This window comes from Scyliorhinus torazame, chromosome 11 (genome assembly GCF_047496885.1).
Source record: "Scyliorhinus torazame isolate Kashiwa2021f chromosome 11, sScyTor2.1, whole genome shotgun sequence".
Classification (NCBI taxonomy): domain Eukaryota; kingdom Metazoa; phylum Chordata; class Chondrichthyes; order Carcharhiniformes; family Scyliorhinidae; genus Scyliorhinus; species Scyliorhinus torazame.
In genome coordinates this window covers 256,251,927-256,268,466 of record NC_092717.1, presented here as the reverse complement: position 1 = coordinate 256,268,466, position 16,540 = coordinate 256,251,927, and the positions used below count along the sequence as shown (strand labels likewise).

At 52.8% G+C, this 16,540-nt stretch overlaps 1 protein-coding gene across 1 annotated transcript in view; it reads left to right on the top strand.

The window, feature by feature from the left end:
• The window catches only part of sspo (SCO-spondin), a 1,206,999-nt gene that overhangs the window by 1,039,735 nt on the left and 150,724 nt on the right, over nucleotides 1–16,540 (top strand). Inside the window, 4 exon segments of the mRNA XM_072468611.1 lie at nucleotides 4,501–4,634; nucleotides 13,295–13,416; nucleotides 13,649–13,695; nucleotides 15,042–15,314. Coding sequence (XP_072324712.1) covers nucleotides 4,501–4,634; nucleotides 13,295–13,416; nucleotides 13,649–13,695; nucleotides 15,042–15,314 — 576 coding nt within the window.

Genomic DNA, 16,540 nt, shown 5'->3' with positions numbered 1-16,540 from the left:
GTCAACACTGGGAGAAGTGTTGGAATATCGGGGCTCCACAAGGCTGCGTACTTAGCCCCCTACTCTACTCCCTGTACACACACGACTGCGTGGCAAAACTTGGTTCCAACTCCATCTACAAGTTTGCTGACGATACGACCATAGTGGGCCGGATCTCGAATAACGACGAGTCAGAATACAGGAGGGAGATAGAGAACCTAGTGGAGTGGTGCAGCGACAACAATCTCCCCCTCAATGCCAGCAAAACTAAAGAGCTGGTCATTGACTTCAGGAAGCAAAGTACTGTACCCCTGTCAGCATCGACGGGGCCGAGGTGGAGATGGTTAGCAGCTTCAAATTCCTAGGGGTGCACATCTCAGAAAATCTGTCCTGGTCCTCCCACATCGACGCTACCACCAAGAAAGCACAACAGCACCTATACTTCCTCAGGAAACTAAGGAAATTCGGCATGTCCACATTAACCCTGACCAACGTTTACAGATGCACCATAGAAAGCATCCTATCAGGCTGCATCACAGCCTGGTATGGCAACTGCTCGGCCCAGGACCGCAAGAAACTTCAGAGAGTCGTGAACACCGCCCAGTCCATCACACAAACCTGCCTCCCATCCATTGACTCCATCTACACCTCCCGCTGCCTGGGGAAAGCGGGCAGTATAATCAAAGACCCCTCCCACCCGGTTTACTCACTCTTCCAACTTCTTCCATTGGGCAGGAGATACAGAAGTCTGAGAACACGCACGAACAGACTCAAAAACAACTTTTTCCCCACTGTTACCAGACTCCTAACTGACCCTCTTATGGACTGACCTCATTAACACTACACCCTGTCTGCTTCATCCGATGCCAGTGCTTATGTAGTTACATTGTGTAGTTTCTTCCCTTTTCTTCTCATGTACTTAATGATCTGTTGAGATGCTCACAGAAAAATACTTTTCACTGTACCTCGGTACACGTGACAAGAAACAATCCAATCCAAACCGAATAGAAGAATCAAAGAATTATAGAATTGGGTTCACTTTTCACCAATCGGCTCTGTTCAGCCCTTCCAGCTGGACATTCTCTCCTCAGCATCACTGGTCACCTTCGGCAAGAAGTACAGCTGAGGGGTCAGACCCTCAGAGTTCATTGACTCGAGAGGCACTATTCCTGAGATATCAACCTGTACCTCCTCATCGCCACCTGCATCCACAATTAGCAATATGGATGGTCATGATTTGTGCTTTCCGGATTTATACTTTCCATCTCTACTTTTAGGATTAGAGTGTGATACATTATTGGCTCGATGAACTGGTTGGTTTTGCTGACATCTGTGGATGCAGATTCACTACAGGTTTTCCATCCAACTTCCCCTTAACTCTTGAAAGGAATTGGTTGCCAATTATTTCTGCTCCCTGGCTATCCACTTCAGCTACCTCGAAGAGACGATGTGGGTCAGCCAGCTGCTTGCTTAGTATCAGATCTTCACAGTCCTTACTGTGGTTTCAGTGAGGAGACACATATATATTTCTGATTAAAAAAACAGGCGACAGGGATATGGGGAACAGGTAGGCAGGTGGATTTGAAACCAGGTGTTAATGGTAAGATCCTGGCATGGATAGAGGATTGGCTGTCTGGCAGAAGGCAAAGAGTGGGGATAAAGGGGTCTTTTTCAGGATGGCAGCCGGTGACTAGTGGTGTGCCTCAGGGGTCGGTGCTGGGACCACAACTTTTCACAATATACATTAATGATCTAGAGGAAGGAACTGAAGGCACTGTTGCTAAGTTTGCAGATGATACAAAGATCTGTAGAGGGACAGGTAGTATTGAGGAAGCAGGCGGGCTGCAGAAGGACTTGGACAGGCTAGGAGAATGGGCAATGAAGTGGCAGATGGAATACAATGTGGAAAAGTGTGAGGTTATGCAGTTTGGAAGGAGAAATGGAGGCATAGACTATTTTCTAAATGGGGAAATTCTTAGGAAATCAGAAGCACAAAGGGACTTGGGAGTCCTTGTTCACGATTCTCTTAAGGTTAACGTGCAGGTTCAGTCGGCAGTTAAGAAGGCAAATGCAATGTTATCATTCATGTCGAGAGGGCTAGAATACAAGACCAGGACCTACTTCTGAGGCTGTATAAGGTTCTGGTCAGACCCCATTTGGGGTATTGTGAGCAGTTTTGGGCCCCGTATCTAAGGAAGGATGTGCTGGCCTTGGAAAGGGTCCAGAGGAGGTTCACAAGAATGATCCCTGGAATGAAGAACTTGTCGTATGAGGAACGGTTGAGGACTCTGGGTCTGTACTCGTTGGAGTTTAGAAGGATGAGGGGGGATCTTATTGAAACTTACAGGATACTGCAAGGCCTGGATAGAGTGGACGTGGAGAGGATGTTTCCACTTGTAGGAAAAACTAGAAGCAGAGGACACCATCTCAGACTAAAGGGATGATCCTTTAAAACAGAGATGAGGAGGAATTTCTTCAGCCAGAGGGTGGTGAATCTGAGGAACTCTTTGCCGCAGAAGGGTGTGGAGGCCAAATCACTGAGTGTCTTTAAGACAGAGATAGATAGGTTCTTGATCAATAAGGGGATCAGGGGTTATGGGAGAAGGCAGGAGAATGGGGATGAGAAAATATCAGCCATGATTGAATGGTGGAGCAGGCTCGATGGGCCGAGTGGCCTAATTCTGCTCCTATGGTGGAGCAGGCTCAAAGGTCTGAATTGCCGACATCTCCTAATTCTTGTGTTACGGTCCTCATCCTGAGTAACTGACTCGATGTTGTCATGGAACAAGTCTGCTCTGGGAAATTCTTTATTTAATCTTTAATAATAATCTTTATTGTCACAACTACGCCTACATTAACACTGCAATGAAGTTACTGTGAAAAGCCCCTAGTCGCCACACTCCGGCGCCTGTTCAGGTACACAGAGGGAGAATTCAGAATGTCCAATTCACCTAACAGCACGTCTTTCGGGACTTGTGGGAGGAAACCGGAGCACCCGGAGGAAACCCACGCAGACACGGGGAGAACGTGCAGACTCCACACAGACACTGACCCAGCGGGGAATCGAACCTGGGACCCTGGTGCTGTGAAGCAACAGTGCTAACAGGGTCTGGGATGGTGAGAAGGGAGGAGGTAAAGGGGCAGGTGTTACACCTTCTGCTATTGCATGGAAAGGTGCTGTAGGAAGACGGTGAGATGTTGGGGTGATGGAGAAGTGGATCAGACTACCCCACGCAGAACGGTTCCTTTGGAATGCTGACGGGGGGAGTGAGGGGAAGATGTGTTTGGTGGTGGCATCATGCTAGAGTTGGTGGAACTGGCAGAGGGCGATTCTTTGAATGCAGAGGCTTGTGGGGTGATAAAGTGTGGACATTTTCATAGAATCATAGAACCCACAGTGCAGAAGGAGGCCCTTCAGCCCATCGAGTCTGCAAAGGTACTTGGAAAGAGCCCCGTACTCAAGCCCATGCCTCCACCCTACCCCATAACCAAGTAACCCCACCTGACCTTCCAGCATCTGCAGTAATTTGCTTTTCACATCTTTGCAATCCTTGTTTCCCGAGTTAATTCCTGCCTCGCCGGCTGTCCCAGAATTGTAAACCTTGCTTTTAAATTTCAGCCTTATCGTTTTGAACTGAACCCCCTCCCCTCTCCCCCTGTGATTGGCAGAAAGGTTAGAGGGGATATGAGGAGACTGTTTTTCACCCAGAGGGTTGTGGGCACCTGGAACTGACAGCCTGAAAGAGCAGGAGAGGATGATACCCCAACACATTGAAAAGGCGTCTGGATTTGTACCTCAACCTGCAGGATGCAGGACTGCGGACCAAATGGTGGAAAGTGAGATTAGGCTGTGCGCTCGATCGGGCTGTGCGCTCGATCGGGCTGTGCGCTCGATCGGGCTGTGCGCTCGATCGGGCTGTGCGCTCGATCGGGCTGTGCGCTCGATCGGGCTGTGCGCTCGATCGGGCTGTGCGCTCGATCGGGCTGTGCGCTCGATCGGGCTGTGCGCTCGATCGGGCTGTGCGCTCGATCGGGCTGTGCGCTCGATCGGGCTGTGTGCTCGATTAGGCTGTGGCGTAAGCATTCTATAATTCCATCTTGTGCAGCAGATGATTTTTTCGTGCACGGAGTGTGGCCAGCATTTATTGCCCATCCCTGAGGGCATATAAATGTTAATCACATCTCTGTGTGGGCCAGGAGTCACATGTAGGCCAGGCCGGGTAAGGACGGCAGATTTCCTTCCCTAAAGGACATTAGTGAACCAGATGGGTTTTTACGACAATCGATGATCAGGAGACTTTTAATTCCCGCTTTCGATTGAATTCAAATTTCACCATCTGCCCAGGTGAGATTCAAACCCGGGTCCGCAAAGCAATACCCTGGGTGTCAGAATTACTAATCCCGCGACAATACCACAACGCCATCATCTGCCCTGAGGGGGTAGATGGGGTTCCCCTCCCCCTCTTCCATAACACCTCTGTTCTCTCCGTGTGTTAACACTGAACTTGTGTATCTTCTCAGATGGCCATTGTGGAAATCCATTCGAACATCAGGCCTGTGGACCAGCGTGTGGTGGTCACTGCGCTGACCTCGGACACAGCCAGAGCTGCCACCTCACCCGGCAGGACTGTGTGGCTGGGTGTTACTGTCCCGAGGTGAGTGAACAGACCAAGTCCAGCAGGAGCAATTCTTTCATTTAAAATATTTAAAACTTGCGAATATTGCAGAGAAATTGGGCTCATATGTGTAAGCGTTATGGGTGAGGCATTTTCAGAACCCCAAAATGTATCATGGGGTTCAACCAATCTCCCCCTTTAATGGATTGTTGCTTTTCCGAGCACACGGCTTGTTCCCTAGGTGTGGGATTACAATTATGGACACGTGGGTTTTGAAACACAAAACAATGTTTATTCCATGAACTCAACTTAACATCTGAAATAAACATTGGATCTCTTAACACCCCTTACTTCAAAGATAACTCCGAAAATATTACAACAGTAAATAATTCCTCAAAATGTTCCTTCAAACTTCCAAGAGACTTAACTCCTTTAAACAGAAACACATCCGGTTAAAGGCTTTACTATTATGAGTTTAAATCACCCAAATGATCCAGAGATAGTCTTTCATGGCAGAGATCACAGCAAATCCAGCTCACTGCAAACACAGACACTCCCCAAGCTCTTTTCCTCCAAACTGAAACTTCAAAATGGCTGACGTGTGCTCAGCTCCACCCACTCTCTGACATCACTGTTTTCTTAAAGGTACATTGCTTAAACATCCATGTCTGAAAGGTACTCTCACATGACACCTCCCCCAAGAAACAAAAATAAACCATCAACTTCAAGATGGTTTCATTTTTCACTTTTGCACCATCCACTAAGAAATGTGCACAGTAAATATACATTTCCCTTTTTAAACAAAACAACACACTCAAACAGGTATAATAATATAGTCCATTTTCCTTTGTTCTTCTTCGTTGTTTCTTCTCTCTCTTTTCTTTTTCCTCTCTATCTCTTTCTCTTTCTTTTTCCTCTCCCTCACTCTCGTATTCCAGCCGCTTTAATTCTTCCTCATGTTCCATTTGTTTAATTTGCAACTGAATTTTTGCCATTTCCAATGAGTCAAATTCTATCTCAGGCAACTTTAAATGCTTAACCACCGCCATAATTACCTCATCTTTTCGCATTTTGTCAGGTAATGTTAACTGCAATGTTTTTGCCAGACCCAACAGTCTGCTTTTCGTCTCTGTCCGTAAAGTACTGCGTGTGACAGTCTCCACCCCCAAAAACTTCTGAGCCTCTGAAAGAGCCATTGTCCACAACACACTCCCCACTTAAACTAAAATACCACACCGGAAAAGCAACAATCCTTCACTGTCTTTAAGTTCACAAAAGCCAATCCAATAGATAGACTTTTATCCCCCTCGAGCCCCCAATTGTTATGGGTGAGGCATTTTCAGAACCCCAAAATGTATCATGGAGTTCAACCAACCTCCCCTTTAATGTATTTGTTGCTTTTCCAAGCACACGGCTTATTCCGTAGGTGTGGGATTACAATTATGGACACGTGGTTTTTAAAAAAAAATTAAATATGTTTATTCAAATTTTCCAACAAAGTTTTTAACAAACCCCCCCCCATTACAAAAAGAAAGAAACACAAACACAACAGTCAAAAATTATACAAAACTTTTATACTGGGTTTCCCCATATACAGTATCTCCCCCCCCCATATGGCATTCAAAGGTACTCGTAGGGAAGCCCCCCCACCCACCCGAATTCACCCCCCCCAAAAGAGACCCCCCCCCCCACCCTTGGGCTGCTGCTGACCTCCTCCTAACGCTCCGCGAGATAGTCTAGGAACGGTTGCCACCGCCTGAAGAACCCCTGCACAGACCCTCGTAAGGCAAACTTTATCCTCTCCAGCTTTATGAACCCAGCCATGTCATTTATCCAGGCTTCCACACTGGGGGGGCTTCGCGTCCTTCCACATTAGCAAGATCCTCCGCCGGGCTACCAGGGACGCAAAGGCCAGGATACCGGCCTCTTTCGCCTCCTGCACTCCCGGCTCGTCCGTTACCCCAAATAGTGCCAACCCCCAACTCGGCTTGACCTGGACTTTCACCACCTTGGACATAGTCCTCGCAAAACCCCTCCAGAACCCATCCAGTGCCGGGCACGACCAGAACATGTGGACGTTATTCGCCGGGCTCCCTGAGCACCTCCCACATCTGTCCTCCACCCCAAAGAACCTACTCAACCTCGCCCCTGTCATATGCGCCCTGTGAGTAACCTTGAACTGTATTAGGCTGAGCCTGGCGCAAGAGGAGGAAGAATTAACCCTACTCAGGGCATCAGCCCACAAGCTCTCATCTATCTCCTCCCCAATCTCCTCCTCCTACTTGCCCTTTAACTCCTCCACCGAGGCCTCCTCTTCTTTCAGCTCCTGGTAGATCGTCGAAACCCTGCCTTCTCCAACCCATACACCCGAAATCACCCTGTCCTGAGTCCCCTGTGCCGGGAGTTCCCTCACCTGCCGCCTCACAAACGTCCTCACTTGCATATATCTGAAAGCATTTCCCGGGGGTAACCCAAACTTCTCCTCCAGCGCCCCTAAGCTCGCAGACGTCCCATCTATAAACAGGTCCCCCATTCTTCTAATCCCTGCCCGATGCCAGCTCCGAAACCCCCCCCATCCATCCTTCCCGGGACGAACTGATGGTTCTCCCGAATCGGGGACCAAACCGAGGCTCCCACCTCGCCCCTGTGTCGCCTCCACTGCCCCCAGATTTTCAGCGTCGCTGCCACCACCGGACTCGTGGTGTACCTTGTCAGCGAGAGCGGCAGCGGTGCCGTCACCAGCGCCCTCAGGCTTGTGCCCCTGCAGGACGCCATCTCCAACCTCTTCCACGCCGCCCCCTCTCCCTCCATTACCCACTTACGGATCATCGCCACGTTGGCAGCCCAATAATAGTCGCACAAATTCGGCAGAGCCAGCCCTCCCTGTCCCTGCTACGCTCCAGAAACACCCTCTTTACCCTCGGGGTCTTATTTTGCCTACACGAAACCCATGATACTCCTACCTACCCGTTTGAAAAAGGCCTTGGGAATCATAATGGGAAGGCACTGGAACACAAAGAGAAACCTTGGGAGGACCATCATTTTAACCGACTGCACCCTGCCCGCTAGCGAGAGTGGCAGCACATCCCATCTTTTAAAATCCTCCTCCATCTGCTCCACCAACCGCGCCAAATTGAGTTTGTGCAGGGCCCCCCAACTCCCAGCCACCTGGATCCCTAAGTACCAAAAGCTCCTTTCCGCCCTCTTCAACGGCAAGTCGTCTATCCCCCTTCCCTGGTCCCCTGGATGTACTACAAAGAGCTCACTCTTCCCTACATTGAGCTTATACCCCGAGAAGTCCCCAAACTCCCTTAGGATCCGCATGACCTCCGCCATCCCCTCCACTGGATCTGCCACATACAGCAACAGGTCGTCCGCATACAGCGACACCCGATGTTCCTCTCCCCCTCGGACCAACCCCCTCCATTTCCTGGACTCCCTTAGTGCCATGGCCAAAGGCTCGATTGCCAATGCAAACAGCAAGGGGGACAGGGGGCACCCCTGCCTCGTCCCCCGGTACAGTCGAAAGTACTCCAACCTCCGCCGATTCGTAGCCACACTCGCCACAGGGGCTCTATATAGCAGCCTGACCCAACTGATGAACCCCTCCCCAAACCCAAACCTCCGCAGCACTTCCCAAAGATACTCCCACTCCACCCGGTCGAAGGCCTTCTCCGCGTCCATAGCTGCCGCTACCTCCGCTTCTCCCTCCACCGAGGGCATCATAATCACGTTGAGGAGCCTCCGCACATTAGTGTTTAGCTGCCTGCCCTTCACAAATCCCGTCTGGTCTTCATGAATCACCCTCGGGACACGGTCCTCAATTCTCGTAGCCAGCACTTTTGCCAGCAACTTAGCATCCACATTGAGGAGCGAGATCGGTCTGTATGACCCACACTGCAGTGGGTCCTTGTCCCGCTTCAGGATCAGAGAGATCAGCGCTCCGGACATTGTCGGGGGCAAGGTCCCCCCCTCTCCCTCGCCTTATTGAAAGTTCTCACTAGCAACGGGCCTAGCAGGTCCACGTATTTCCTGTAAAACTCGACCGGGAACCCATCCGGCCCCGGGGCCTTCCCCGCCTGCATGCTCCCCAATCCTTTAACCAGCTCCTCCAGCCCAATTGGTGCCCCTAAACCAGCCACCTCCTGCTCCTCCACCCTCGGGAACCTTAGCTGATCCAAAAATCGTCGCATCTCCTATTCCGCCGCTGGGGGCTCAGATCTGTACAGATCCCCATAGAAGTCCATAAATACCTCGTTTATTCTCACCGCACTCCACACCGTATTCCCCCCTCTGTCCTTAACTCCACCAATCTCCCTCGCTGCCTCCCTCTTACGAAGCTGGTGTGCCAGCATCCGACTCGCCTTCTCCCCATACTCATACGTCGCCCCCTGCGCTTTCCTCCACTGTGCCTCTGCTTTCCCCGTGGTCAACAGGTCGAACTCCGTCTGGAGGTTCCGCCGCTCCCTGAGTAGTCCCTCCTCGGGGGCCTCTACATATCTCCTGTCCACTCTTAAGATCTCCCCCACCAACCTCTCCCTCTCCCTGCTCTCTCTCTTCTCCCTGTGGGCCCTAATGGAGATGAACTCTCCCCTGACCACCGCCTTCAACGCCTCCCAGACTATCCCCACCTGCACCTCCCCATTGTCATTGGCCTCCAAATATCTTTCAATACACCCCCGCACCCGCCCGCACACCTCCTCATCCGCCAATAATCCCACATCTAGACGCCACAGCGGGCGCTGGTCCCTCTCCTCTCCTAACTCCAGCTCCACCCAGTGCGGGGCGTGGTCCGAGATGGCTATGGCCGAATACTCCGTTCCCTCCACTTTCGGGATTAGCGCCCTACTCAAAATAAAAAAATCTATCCGGGAGTAGGCTCTATGGACGTGGGAAAAGAATGAAAATTCCCTGGCCTGGGCCTGACAAACCTCCATGGATCCACTCCCCCCATCTGGTCCATAAACCCCCTAAGCACCTTGGCCGCAGCCGGCCTCATACCCGTCCTGGACCTAGAACGGTCCAGTGCTGTGTCCAGCACCGTGTTGAAATCCCCCCCCCCCCCCATTATCAAGCTTCCTACCTCCAGATCCGGAATCCGACCCAGCATGCATTTCATAAATCCGGCATCATCCCAATTCGGGGTATATACGTTCACCAGTACCACCCGCACCCCCTGCAACCGACCAGTCACCATCACATATCGACCTCCATTATCCACTACAATATTCATTGCCTCGAACGACACCCGCTTCCCCACCAGTATTGCCATCCCTCTGTTCTTCACATCCAGCCCTGAATGGAATGCCTGTCCTACCCATCCCTTTCTCAGCCTAACCTGATCTGCCACCTTCAGATGTGTCTCCTGGAGCATAACCACGTCTGCCTTCAGTCCCTTTAAGTGCGGGAACACCCGGGCCCTCTTGACCGGCCCGTTCAGGCCCCTCACATTCCAAGTTCTCAGCCGGATTGGGGGGCTGCCCGGCCGACTAGCCATCTCCTTTTCTAGGCCAGCCATGGCGGACCCCCGCACCGACCACCTCTCCTACTTCCACCTCCCCTTTGGCCAATGCAGCAGCAACCCTATACCCCCCCTCTCCCTCCCCCCTCACCCCGCTAGATCGACATCTAGCCCTTTTGCACCCCCCATAACACTCCCGTAAGTCAGCTGACTCCTGCTGACCCCGGCCCCTCCCGTCATTCCATCGACCCCCTCCAGTGTGAGAATCCCCCCTCCCCCTCCCTGGCAGTCAGTGTGCGCTCCTCTCCAGCACCGCCCATCCCCCCCCCGGCCCCCACCCCCGTCCTTCCCTAGCACGGGAAAAAGCCCGCGCTTTCCTGAGCCGGCCCCGCCCTCTCTGGCGCAGCTCCTTTTGCGGCCTTACTCCAATTCCCCAACCCCGGGCCTCCCCTCCCCCTCTTCCATCGTGGGGGTCTGCCCCTCCAACACTCTCCCACAGTCTCCCCATCAAATCCCTTCACCCATCCCCATCCAGCACCCAACCAAAGAAACATTCCCTAAACGTGATAAACACTATATACACAGTAAACATCCCCCCACAACAAACCCTCAATTTGAGTCCAACTTTTCAGTCCGTATAAAGCTCCATCCCTCATCAGGCGTTTCGAAATAGTGGTGCCGATCCTGGAACGTGACCCACAATCGCGCTGGCTGCAGCATTCCGAACTTCACCCCCTTCCGATGGAGCACTGCCTTAGCCCGGTTAAAACCAGCTCTCTTCTTAGCCACCTCCACACTCCAGTCCTGGTAAATTCGGATCTCTGTGTTCTCCCACCTGCTGCTCCGTTCTTTCTTGGCCCATCTCAGGACACACTCTCCGTCCATAAAGCGGTGGAACCTCACCACTACAGCCCTTGGCGGCTCGTTGGTCTTGGGTCTCCTTGCTAGGACCCAATGAGCCCCATCCAGCTCCAGGGGCCTCGGGAAAGCTCCCGCGCCCATCAGCGAATTCAGCATCGTGCTCACATATGCCCCGACATCAGGCCCCTCCACTCCTTCGGGGAGACCCAGAATCCGAAGATTCTTCCTCCTCGACCTATTCTCCAGGTCCTCAAATCTTTCCGCCCATCTCTTGTGCAGCGCCTCGTGCGCCTCCACCTTCACCGCCAGGCCCAAGATCTCGTCCTCGTTCTCCGAGGCTTTCTGCCGCACCTCCCGGATCGCCGCCCCTTGGGCCTTCTGGGTCTCCACAAGCTTCTCAATCGCCGCCTTCATTGGCGCCAGCATTTCGGTTTTCAGCTCCTCAAAGCAGCGTTTAAGAAACGCCTGCTGCTCCTGCGACCACTGCGCTCACGCTGCTTGGTCTCCACCCGCCGCCATCTTGTTTTTCCTCCCTCTCACTTTTCACTGCTCCAAGATCCCTTTTTTCACCGCTCCACTCCTGGTCCAATCCGTATACTGTCGGGGGGACCTTGCTGTCACCTTCCCACACTGGAAGCCGTCGAACAATTGCCATTGGGGCCCCTCTAGAGAGCTCAAAAGTCCATTCCCGGCGGGAGCTGCCGAACGTGCGACCTACCTCGGCACCGCCGCAACCGGAAGTCCGACACGTGGGTTTTTTAAACACAAAACAAAGTTTATTCCATGAACTCAACTTAACATCTGAAATAAACATTGGATCTCTTAACACCCCTTACTTCAAAGGTAACTCAAAAAATATTACAACAGTAAATAATTCCTCAAAATGTTCCTTCAAACTTCCAAGAGACTTAACACCTGTAAACAGAATCACATCCGGTTAAAGGCTTCACTATTATGAGTTTAAATCACCCAAATGATCCAGAGATAGTCTTTCATGGCAGAGATCACAGCAGATCCAGCTCACTGCAAAACACAGACACACACCAGCTCTTTTCCTCCAAAGTGAAACTTCAAAATGGCTGCCCTGAGCTCAGCTCCACCCACTCTCTGACATCACTGTTTTCTTAAAGGTACATTGCTTAAACATCCATGTCTTAAAGGTACTCTCACATGACAGTAAGGCATATGCGTAATCGCAACCCCCCCCCCCCCAAACACCGACGCCACCAACCCAACCCCCCCCCAGACACTGACTCCACCAACCCCCCCCAAACACCGACTCTACCCCCCTAAACACTGACTCCACCCCCCGAAACACCGACTCCAACCCCCCCACCCCCCCAAACACCGACTCCACCATCCCGCCCCTCCCCAAACGCCGACTCCACCAACAGTGAGGAGTAGACAGTGAGGAAGATGATCAAAAATTGCAGCAGAATCTTGATCAGCCGGGGAAGTGGGCCGGGAAATGGTAAATGGAGTTCAAGACAGATCAGTGTGAGGTGTTGCATTTTGGAAATTCAAATCAAGGTGGGACTTTCACGGTGAATGGTCGGACCTTAGGGAGTATCGTGGATCAGAGGGACCTTGGAGTTCAGGTGCACGGCTCTCTAAAGGTGGAGTCACAGGTAGATCGAGCAGCGAAGGAGGCTTCTAGCATGTTGGCCTTCACCAGTCCGAGCACTGAGTATCGAAGCTGGGAGGTTATGTTGCAGTTGTACAGGATGTTAGTGAGGCCGCACCTGGAGTATTGTGGTCAGTTTTGGTCGCCTTGCTACAGGAAAGATGATATTAAACTGGAGAGAGGCAGAAGAGATTTACAAAGATGTCGCCGGGACTCGAGGGACTGAGTTACAGGGAGGGATGGGACAGGCTGGGACTTTTTTCTGTGGAGTGTAGGAGACTGAGAGGTGATCTTATAGAGGTGGATAGGATCAGGAGAGGCACGGATAGGGTGGATGCAATCAGGTTTTTTCCCAGGGTTGGGGAATCGAGAGCTCGAGGGCAGAGGTTTAAGTGAAGAGAGGAAAGAATGAATGGGAAGCTGAGGAGCAACGTTTTTACAGAGAGGGTGGGACGTGTGTGGAATGAGCTGCCGGAGGAAGTGGGTGAGGCAGCGACATTGACAACATTTAAACGGCATTTGGACAGATTCATGGACAGGAAAGGTTTAGAGGGATCTGGGCCAAATGCAGGATAATGGGGTTGGCTGAGATGGGGTTTGGGTTGGCACGGAGCAGTTTGGGCCGAAGGGCCTGTCTCCGTGCGTAGATTCTGTGATATGAATGTAAGTTATTGTGAATGCGATGTCACCCTCACTCTCTAGTCCTGACCACTCTAACCTTTTGCTCGATTCTGTTTATTTGTCATTCCTCAGGGTCTGTTGGAGCAAGACAACAAATGTGTCACTCCACCTGAGTGTGATTGTCATCATCTTTACCAATCCCAGTTCACACGTGTGCGACCTGGCGACAGCATCCTCATGGGTTGTGAAACCTGGTGAGTTTCAAACATCTGCATTGGCTTCACATTGGAGAATATCCAAAGTAATTTCCACTTTTAGTAAATTCACTCCAAGCTTGAGGCAGAATCATTAAAATAAATATGAATCCACCAGTGTAACAAGTAGTTTAAAATTAATCCGAGCAATTACTAACATACATGATTGAGTCAGTGTAAACAATAATCAAACTGTTGTTGTCCCCATACTGACATCGAATCTTGCCCACAGTGTCTGCAGAGAAGGATTATTCCGATGCACCGATGAGAGCTGCAGAGGTAGGAGTCCAGATTCTTCAATTCAAGATCATTTCCTCCGTGCCCGTCACTGGGGCAGTTACTGGTTGGGGGAGTCGGGCAAGCGGCTGGAGTGGGTGGGTAGTCAGAGAGCGGGTAAGTGGTCGGGCAGTCAAACAAGTGGTCAGACGGCGGTCAGAGGGCAGGTGGGCAAGCAGTCAGTGGGCAGACGTTCAAGTGAGGTTGGATGGTGGGTGGTCGGGCAGGCGGATCATCAGTCAGTTGGAGGGAGGGTTGGTGGGCGAGCGGTCGGAGGGCAGGTGGGCGAGCGGTCGGAGGGCAGGTGGGCGAGCGGTCGGAGGGCAGGTGGGCGAGCGGTCGGAGGGCAGGTGGGCGAGCGGTCGGAGGGCAGGTGGGCGAGCGGTCGGAGGGCAGGTGGGCGAGCGGTCGGAGGGCAGGTGGGCGAGCGGTCGGAGGGCAGGTGGGCGAGCGGTCGGAGGGCAGGTGGGCGAGCGGTCGGAGGGCAGGTGGGCGAGCGGTCGGAGGGCAGGTGGGCGAGCGGTCGGAGGGCAGGTGGGCGAGCGGTCGGAGGGCAGGTGGCCGAGCGGTCGGAGGGCAGGTGGCCGAGCGGTCGGAGGGCAGGTGGGCGAGCGGTCGGAGGGCAGGTGGGCGAGCGGTCGGAGGGCAGGTGGGCGAGCGGTCGGAGGGCAGGTGGGCGAGCGGTCGGAGGGCAGGTGGCCGAGCGGTCGGAGGGCAGGTGGCCGAGCGGTCGGAGGGCAGGTGGGCGAGCGGTCGGAGGGCAGGTGGGCAAGCGGCCGGAGGGCAGGTGGGCGAGCGGTCGGAGGGCAGGTGGGCGAGCGGTCGGAGGGCAGCTGGGCGAGCGGTCAGAGGGCAGGTGGGCGAGCGGTCGGAGGGCAGGTGGGCGAGCGGTCGGAGGGCAGGTGGGCGAGCGGTCGGAGGGCAGGTGGGCGAGCGGTCGGAGGGCAGGTGAGCGAGCGGTCAGTGGGCGGGTGGGCGAACGGTCGGAGGGCAGGTGGGCGAGCGGTCGGAGGGCAGGTGGGCGAGCGGTCGGAGGGCAGGTGGGCGAGCGGTCGGAGGGCAGGTGGGCGAGCGGTCGGAGGGCAGGTGGGCGAGCGGTCGGAGGGCAGGTGGGCGAGCGGTCGGAGGGCAGGTGAGCGAGCGGTCAGTGGGCGGGTGGGCGAGCGGTCGGAGGGCAGGTGGGCGAGCGGTCGGAGGGCAGGTGGGCGAGCAGTCGGAGGGCAGGTGAGCGAGTGGTCAGTGGCTGGACGGTTGAGGAGAGGTCGGAGGGCAGGTGGGCAAATGGTCAGTGGGCGGGTGGGTGAATTTGGCAGCTGTTACTTGATCTTCATTCTGCTGTCATTGTTTAGGTGCAGTTGGATTGAGTGAGTGGTCACAATGGACAGGCTGCATTTCCTGTTTGCCTCGCTCCTTCCTCAATAAGCATTCAATCCGTCTATTGCAAGTTCAGTGGCTAAACTCCCAGAATGTCAGTGTGCTCCCTGAGATGGCTCGCCACTTATTGAAAGAAGAACGTTACAGAGTTTGTGTAGCACTGGGATCAGGGCAGCCTGTGTCCCCAGATCTGTGCAGTGAAATCTTGGTCGAGGAACGGATGTGTGAAAACCTCACCATTTGTGACGGTAAAAATCTGTCTCAATGTCATAAAATTCATTTTTCAATTCATTCTTTCAATGAACCTCGCCTTCATTGTTTCGTGTTATTAGTTAGATCTTTCTTTTAGAATTGATTGTGTGGAATTAATTCCAGCTTTATTGATCAGATCAGAATATGGAGAAGGTGGAACCAGGGATAGAGGCAATTGAGATGATAAATACCGAAGGGCCTGCATTGTCCAGCAGCCTGTTCCCCAAGGGAAGAAAGGAGATTGTCTCTCCGAAACTGACTGAATGCTTCAAATTCTGACGGAAGTTGGTGCCAGGCCTCGCCCTCACCATCCGCCCGGCCACAAACACTTGTTCCTGATTGGGGAGACCAACTAAAATCCATCTTGAACATGATTGGGCTTCACATAAAATCAACTGGACATCCTGATGTCGCTAATAATAAAAGAATGACTCGGGTAAGAGTAGGGCCAGTCAAGGACAGTAGTGGGAAGTTGTGCTTGGAGTCCGAGGAGATGGCAGGGAAGGGAGTGCAATGTTCCTCCTGCAGGATGTTTGAGGTGAGGGATGCCGTTAGTGTCCCTGCTGATTTTACCTGCAGGAAGTGCTGCCATCTCCAGCTCCTCCAAGACCGAGTTAGGGAACTGGAGCTGGAGTTGGAAGAACTTCGGATCATTCGGGAGGCAGAGGGGGTCATAGATAGCAGCTTCAGGGAATTAGTTACACCAAAGATTGGAGATAGATGGGTAACTGTAAGAGGGACTGGGAAAAAGCAGAAAGGGGACAAGGATGTCAGGCAGGCTTTCAGGGAGCTAGGATGGAAGCTCAGAACTAGAACAAACAGAGTTGTTATCTCTGGGCTGTTGCCCGTGCCACATGATAGTGAGATGAGGAATAGGGAGAGAGAGCAATTAAACACGTGGCTACAGGGATGGTGCAGGCGGGAGGGATTCAGATTTCTGGATAACTGGGGATCTTTCTGGGGAAGGTGGGACCTCTACAGACAGGATGGTCTACATCTGAACCTGAGGGGCACAAATATCCTGGGGGGGAGATTTGTTAGTGCTCTTTGGGGGGGTTTAAACTAATGCAGCAGGGGCATGGGAACCTGGATTGTAGTTTTAGGGTACGGGAGAAAGAGAGTATGGAGGTCAGGAGCACGGATTTGACGTCGCAGGAGGGGGCCAGTGTTCAGGTAGGTGGTTTGAAGTGTGTCTACTTCAATGCCAGGAGTATACGAAACA